Raw genomic sequence first — 7,825 nt, 5'->3', positions numbered from 1 at the left:
AAATCATTATCCGTCATGACTAATTCATTCTTTCAAAACACTTAAAGGAAGGAATAGCTATTTCAGCCACAAGTTAGATATGTCTAAGGTCCTTGACCGCAGAATGACCTTTCATTCTGACTATTTTTCACACAAAATTTCTACACTCATTGGTGTAATCCGACAAAGACCTGCATCTCCGTTCAATTATTTACAAATAGGTACCTAAATTTAATTTATGGTAACATATAGTCTTTGCATCTTTATATTATTAATTCCAGTATACAATCATCCGTCAATTAAAATTGACTGAATACACTACTGCTGGAGCGATACCCCAAATACACAGCACATCATAATACACGAGAGATATATTTTACCACCAGTGTCTCTTTCCTCTGACTCCTATGCAGGTTTGATTATCTACTCGTTCGACCATACATACTCATAGAAACCGAAAGACCAACGGTCAAGTTATAGTTATCCACTTAACAATTGGTTCAGAATTTAGTTACCAACCAAATGGTAGTAGCAAGGTTCTTTAGAATCTGATAATCCTGAAAATTCAATTTATCATTAATTGGTGGGGTTAGATTCATCGTGTCACGCATTTATGAATGCGATTGAAAGTTGTTTTGGTGACCACATAAATTGGCAAATACCTCTATATGATTCCTGTTTCGATGTTTGTACTTATCTCATCCTCACTTAAAAGATAAGACATTTTCTCTACGTCTTAGGAATATTATTGGTTTTTCTTCCTATATTGTTTATTCCCTGTCACTTACTTTCTATACAATAGTCCCATATAATATGTGAATGTTGTTGACATATGCATTGAATCCTTGTTTTTTAATATTATAAATTATGAATCAAGATTCAGATGTAAGTTTCTTCATATGTGGAGTTGACAAAGAGTTTGGTTTAAATATAGAGTAACCAATTAATCTATATAAGTATAAAAGAAAGAATTTATGTGTATAGATAAAAAAAAAAACTTATTGAACCCATAGAGACTGGAAATGAGAGCAAGAACCTAGTAAGAAAAATGATTTTCTTCAACTTATACGTACCTAGACAAAAATGCATACTTATAGTCTATAGATGCCTCATATTTCAATTTTTAATTAGACGAAACTAATGTTTTTAATTTAACTAGAGGTACGACCTTCTTCCTATTCTCTTTTATCTTCTCACCATCTTCATATATCATTTGTCTTTATCTTCATCATCTTTCCTCTCTTCTCTATTTTTTTCTTTCCCTTCCCTCCGTCTTTTTTTTTTATTTCCTTTTTTACATCTATTAGTAAAGGTTCTCTATTTTTCGAGTAGCCTTAACCATTTTTTTTATGGGTAATTTTGATGAAGTTAGTAGTTAGATTAATAAACTAATTAAATATGGTGGAAAAGTATAATATTAATTAAATTACAAAAAAAGGTCTGCATTTTTCTTTTAGGATGAGAGAGAGGGGAAGGGATAAGAACAATTACCAAGTAAAAAACATGCATCTTCAATTTCACTAGAAAAGTGAAAGAGACTGTGAATGTTGATGTTATTAACATGAAGGACCAAAGGTACATACTCAAAAAAAAAAAAAAAAAAATCAAACAACATATGTAAAGAAGTACTATGAAAAGAATGGACAAAAAACTAAAAGTAATTTTGCTGCCCCATTTAACTTTTTTTTTTTTTTTTTTTGTGAAAACTCCATTTAAAACTTACAATAATAAAATTCACGAAAAAGCATTATGTATTTGATAAAAGCGACAACTTTAGTTGTTTTGGGCCATGTCGTCCCTAGAGTCGACCGAAGACTTCTCCACATGATCGTTGGGGTTCCAATGGTCAAGTAGGGAATCCCTATGGTAGTTGGATTTGCTCCGACGATCAAAATTGGATTGGTTGCCTATAAATAAGAAACCAACCCATAATTTAAAAGAAGAAAAGAAATTAGACTTTCAAAAAGAAAAATTGAAAATAGTTCATCAATGTGTACACACACAAGATTAGGTACATTTTTCACACACTCACAACAAATTCACACTCACGTTTGGCACAATCACAATTTTGAGGCTTAAACCCCTCATGAACTGGAGTTGATTTCTTTAAGATTTTTTTTTTGGAAGACGACTACGATCTGCATACGTCGTGATATTTGACATTTGATACGCATGGGCGGCCCGTGACCAAAGCCACCAAAGCGGTCGCTTTGGGCCCCAAATAATCAAGGGCCTCATGTGTTCCTATTTCGTATGTAACTTTCGGAAAACTAATTATACTTTAAACCAATCTCAAACATAATTTAAACTGTAACGTAATGGCAAAGAGTTTAGATCTTGGATAAAAGGTAAAGGGTTCGATTCCTATCCTTTACATTGTTTAAATTTTATTTAATTTTTTTTCTAATATCCATTGTATGACCCCCAATTTTTAATTTCGCTTGGCCCCTCCGATATACTTGGGGCGGCCTTGTTGATACATCATAGATGTGATAAGCTCGATAACTGCCCACTCAAACATTAACAACACCAAGCCTATAGCCCAACAAAGACAATGTCCTGAAGTCTAATAACTTTTATTAATACCTACATAATCTCAATTAAAATAACCAAAGATTCCACTTTCTCTGAGATTCGAACCTGGAACCTCAAGAGTTTTCTTGAGTTTATGTCAACACCTTGAAACCACTGAAATTTTTTTTAAGATTGAATTCCTTAATTTAGTTTTGAATAGAAAAAACCATTTTTATTTTTTTAAATGCTTGACACCCCGCTTGGATTGGAGTTCCTATTAGGAGAAAGGCAAAGCTCGTCATAATTTATGGGTCTCCATAAAAAATTCACATTTCACAAGAAGGATAGTTCGGTAAATATCTAATCACCACCCGAAAGTCCACAAAATTATTTACCTGAGGGTATTACAGTAATCTACCATTTTTAAATCATTATACAGAAAAATAGAAGAGAGAGAGAAAGGAGTAGAAGAACGAACCCCATTTATTATAAAAACGTGCTCTCAAGATCTTAGACGACACCCCTAATCATTTTCAACCCATTCAAGAAAACCCTTTAATTCTTCATCTGGTTTTCAAAATCTTCAGAAAACCTAGGCAAATTTCTTCAATTTTACCGCCAAATCTCCATAATTTTTCACACGTACACTTCTGGCTTTTCCCGGAGGTTCCTAAATCCCCGGTAGCCGTGAAACCTGGAGTAGAAATTGTTGAAATTTGTTTGAGATTTCTGACCGAAGAAAAAAAAATTGGGTTTTTTTTGTTGGGTTTGTCATTTTAGGGTCTAATTCTTGATTTTTGTTTTCTTGGGTAAGATCAAAATTTTCTAATTAGGATAAGGTTGAGAAGAAAATTCTGTTAATGCAGAAGATTTATTGGTGAAATTAAGAAAATCTCAAGGTGTTAGGGTTAAGAAATTAGCAGGAGAAAAGAGAAAAAAGGGTTAGGTATGAAGATGGTTGAAATTAAAGGAAGATGGAAAGGGTTTTGTTCTATTGCAATTGTAGTTGTTGCATTTCTTTTAGCTTCTGCTTTTGTTTCAGCTGAAAGAAGTTTGAAAGATGAAGCTTCAAGTAAAATTGAAACTGAAGAAATTGAATCTGGTTATTTATTGAAAGTAATCAATTTCTTATGGAAGGCAGATGGATCTGGTTACCAACATGTTTGGCCTGTAAGTTCTTAAGATCAAATCCAATATCAAACTATTTTCATGAATCTTTAACTTTCTTCTTTAATTTGTGAAAGATTTGATTGTGGGTAGGTTTGAAGTATTTATGATTTTGCTTTTTTTTTCAGCCATTGAAATTTGGGTGGCAAATTGTAGTTGGTTCATTTATTGGGTTCTTTGGAGCAGCTTTTGGAAGTGTAGGAGGTGTTGGTGGTGGTGGAATTTTTGTTCCTATGCTTACTCTTATTGTAGGGTTTGATGCAAAATCTTCAACTGCAATATCCAAATGTAAATATTTGTTGTGATGGTTTGTTTATGTGATTTTATTCTTGTTTTTTTTTTCATTTGTATTTCATTTAGATGCAGAATTTATGAAGTTTGATGCAAGTAATAAATGATTTGGATAGCTAATAAGTCAAATCTAGGATTAATTTTTAATTGGAGTTATACTCAATTAGGTTCTTGAATGTTTCGTATTGATTTTCAAATTCTTGTGCATTAATAGTCAATGTCTTGAATGTTATTATATTCTAAGGAAATAAAGTGGGATTTGTTTTCTTTGTTGGAAGAAGGAAGCTTGACAAACACCTCGAGAAACCAAGAAAGAACCAAAATATCCATTTCTCGCTCTTTGAATATCGGATCTATAATTTCACTACGCATTGTTCATATATGAATGAGTCCTAGAGCACCACCTAGCAAGTTGCGGAAAACTTGGTGTTCTTTACGAGTGTGTTTAGCTTTTTCCTTATTGGAACATCTTCTGTCGGTTTTAACCTATGAAACTTGATTGAAATCGATCGGTTTTTACATCTTCACTCAAGCTACTTTTTCATAATTTTGATGCTAGATTGAAGTTGATCTTGTTTTTGTTATATTGTACCGATGAGTTCATATTTCATGTTTGATCAGGTATGATCATGGGAGCAGCTGGCTCAACAGTATACTACAACCTTAAGCTAAGGCATCCAACACTTGATATGCCTATTATTGATTACAATTTGGCTCTTCTTGTCCAACCAATGCTCATGCTCGGAATCAGTATCGGAGTAGCATTCAACGTCGTCTTTGCTGACTGGATGGTCACAGTTCTCCTAATTGTTCTTTTCATTGGTAACACTTGTGCTATTAGCTTCACATTTTGTTTATATGCTACATTTCGGAGCATTGTTAATTGGTTCTGTTTTTTTTCTCAGGCACATCAACGAAAGCGTTCTTCAAGGGTGTAGAAACATGGAAAAAGGAAACCATATTGAAGAAGGTATCTATGCTTGTCTCTTTTCTGTGGCTAAGTTGCTTTCTTATCTATTCTTCACATTCTCTCTTCTTAGTCCTAAATTTCTTCCATTCTCTAATTCCAGGAGGCTGCTAAACGTTTGGAGTCAAAAGGTGAGTTGAGCAATACGTTACCTTTCTTTTAAACCACAAGATTCGAACTTTGCTATCTGCAGTGGAGAGATCCACTATGTTACCACCCAACTGAGATGGGCTTCACAGGCAATCTATTCCCTCTCTGATGTTTAGAGGGTTGCTCTCTAAGTTTGTCATTTCTCGAGTTGAGCAATCTTAAACAATAGCAGAGAGTATTAAGAACTCCATCCCACTGTTCGCTTTAATTCTTTAAAGTAACATTCTGTCTTTCACTTTTTACTAAAGGTACTGGCAACGAAGAGGTGGAATACAAGGCTTTACCCAGTGGCCCCGGCAATGGTGCTGTGAAGGATAATTCCAATGGAGAAGCAGAGGTTAGTATATTTTTCTCCAGCACCCCTTGTATCCATTGCACTGGATGACTAACTTTTTTTTATCGTGCAGGTCCCTGTTCTTGAGAATGTTGAATGGAAGGAACTTGGCCTTCTCGTCTTCGTCTGGGTTGCATTCCTTGGGCTGCAGATTGCCAAGGTTTATTGTCATTTATGCATTTCCTTACGGAAGACCTCTCTCTTCTAGTATTTCATTTAATATTTATGGAACTAATGGGTAACTTGTGTATTTGTTGGATTCAGACGTATACGTCAAACTGTTCGATTTTGTACTGGGTCGTGAATTTAGCGCAGGTAAAATTTGATCCCTGTGGCTTTGTGCTCAGAAAATAACATAGCACAGGACGTAAAATGTTTCCTTTATATATTGCAGATTCCTGTTTCCGTTGGAGTTTCTTTGTACGAGGCAATTGGTTTATACAGGGGTACAAAGGTTATTCGCTCTAAGGGAGATGATGGTTCAAACCTTAAAATCTACCAGTTAGTCCTCTATTGTGTCTTTGGAGTAATCGCCGGATTGGTTGGTGGGCTTCTAGGTCTTGGTGGAGGCTTCATCTTGGGTCCTCTCTTCTTGGAGCTCGGGATCCCTCCTCAGGTTCATAATATATTCTTATTCTCATCTTATCTAGTTAATTGCTTCAATTTTAGCTTTTTTAATGGATCAAATTGTTGGTTTCGGGTGGAAATATCAGTCAATTCCAATATGTAGCCTGAATTTATAACCCATTCATTAACCTGAACGTGACCATTGTGTATGTTCGACCACGCAGGTATCAAGTGCTACTGCTACTTTTGCCATGACATTCTCCTCATCCATGTCTGTCGTAGAATATTACCTTCTAAAACGTTTCCCCGTCCCTTATGGTAAGTCAATCAACATTTTTTTTTGCTTGTGGGTAGTTACCGCGTCCAAGTTTGAAGATAAGTCTATACCAATTTTTGTTTGTGTAAGATATTTCGGCTTGTTAAACCTCATTTTGTTTACACAATGTCGATTTCTTCTTGCAGCTCTTTACTTTGTAGCAGTGTCAACAGTTGCTGCATTTGTAGGGCAACATGTAGTAAGAAAGATGATCATAATCTTAGGGAGAGCATCTCTCATTATCTTCATATTGGCTTTCACAATCTTTGTGAGCGCAATCTCACTAGGTGAGTTCAAAATTTGAAGTACAAACTTTCATCTTTCTTTTGGGTCTTGAAAAAAGAAGGCAAGATTTATAAGTTCTTCAATATGTTTTAACAGGCGGAGTCGGCATAGTAAACATGATCGGAAAGCTCCAGCGTCACGAGTACATGGGATTCGAAAACTTGTGCAAGTATGAGGCCTAATATGGGTGTTGTTGACTCTCTCCTTCTCTCTAGATCTTTAGATCTCTCTCTCTCTCTCTCTACGTACTTGGTTAATGTTCCTAAAAACCAAGCAAGCTTTTTTGAATCAGCTTAAAAGCTAACAAGCTTGGTATGTTGTTTCTGTAGCAATTTTGTGTTTGACACAATGACAGTCTCTTATTATTAATTTTATTTCAATTATTGATTCCACTTGTGTTCTGAGCTTCCCCCCCTGGTATAGTGGTATTGATTTTGATTACAAGGTTTTGTATCATTTGAAATTAGTAATTGACATTGTTTACTAATATAAATTGGTAACTAATATATAATTGGTTGACGAAAATTATTAGTCAAATGTAGAAAACGGATTCTGCTGACTGCATCTTTGTGTTTACAACAAATGGTACTTTTCTTACTGCTAATGGTACTATGCTCTAATGTTCCAAATCCAGATTTCCACGTCGGCCGTCATGAAAATCTAAATTTAGAAGTATTTCTCCGCAAAACAGTAAACACGATTGTAGTATTCATCAAAAAAAGAGAAACACCACCAAATATGAAACTTAAAAAGCCACAATAAATCAACTAAAAGAATCTTTATTAAGTTTTCAAAGCTAAAACGATGTCTCTTCATCATCGACACGTGGGGCGAAAGAAATATAAAAGAAATAACTACTCAGAAGATGCAACTCTAAATAACTACCTAAAGATAGAAAGAAAATCATTACGAAAACTCTTTTAAGCTCTAATTACGACTCCAGCAGGTGGCACTTCTCGATATCTTTGACTTGAAAAATAATAGGTTGGGTCAAAACCTAACAAGTAGGTTTTATAATCCCTAAAACCTAATAGACAGTTTCAAGAACTATCAAGGCAAATAGACGACTCCATAACATATAAAGGTGTTCCGAAATTAGTATTCAAATGGTGACAATTTTAATAAAGAGAAACCACATTTGAAAAAAGCAACCAAAAGCGATGTGATTGTACTCAGAGAGTGATAAGTTGTATCACTCTCTGAGTACAATCACGCAAGTAATTGATGCATCTCAAACTCACGACTTCTATGTGGT

The 7,825-nt window shown here is 34.6% G+C and overlaps 1 protein-coding gene across 1 annotated transcript; it reads left to right on the top strand.

Moving 5' to 3' along the window:
• Positions 1–3,014: 3,014 nt before the first annotated feature.
• On the top strand, positions 3,015–6,962 carry LOC147539590 (sulfite exporter TauE/SafE family protein 3-like). Its single transcript, XM_086639489.1, has 12 exons — positions 3,015–3,663; positions 3,789–3,948; positions 4,573–4,773; positions 4,857–4,921; positions 5,022–5,049; positions 5,317–5,405; positions 5,476–5,562; positions 5,667–5,717; positions 5,797–6,018; positions 6,194–6,287; positions 6,432–6,572; positions 6,667–6,962. Exons 1-12 carry the CDS (start codon positions 3,442–3,444, stop codon positions 6,750–6,752), a joined length of 1,446 nt encoding a protein of 481 aa, XP_086495615.1. The 5' UTR covers positions 3,015–3,441; the 3' UTR covers positions 6,753–6,962.
• Positions 6,963–7,825: the final 863 nt, after the last annotated feature.

Source organism: Eschscholzia californica, unplaced genomic scaffold, assembly GCF_041429995.1.
Source record: "Eschscholzia californica isolate CP2 unplaced genomic scaffold, dmEscCali1.0.p SCAF_5, whole genome shotgun sequence".
NCBI classification, from domain to species: domain Eukaryota; kingdom Viridiplantae; phylum Streptophyta; class Magnoliopsida; order Ranunculales; family Papaveraceae; genus Eschscholzia; species Eschscholzia californica.
This window is presented reverse-complemented; position numbering and strand designations above follow the sequence as displayed.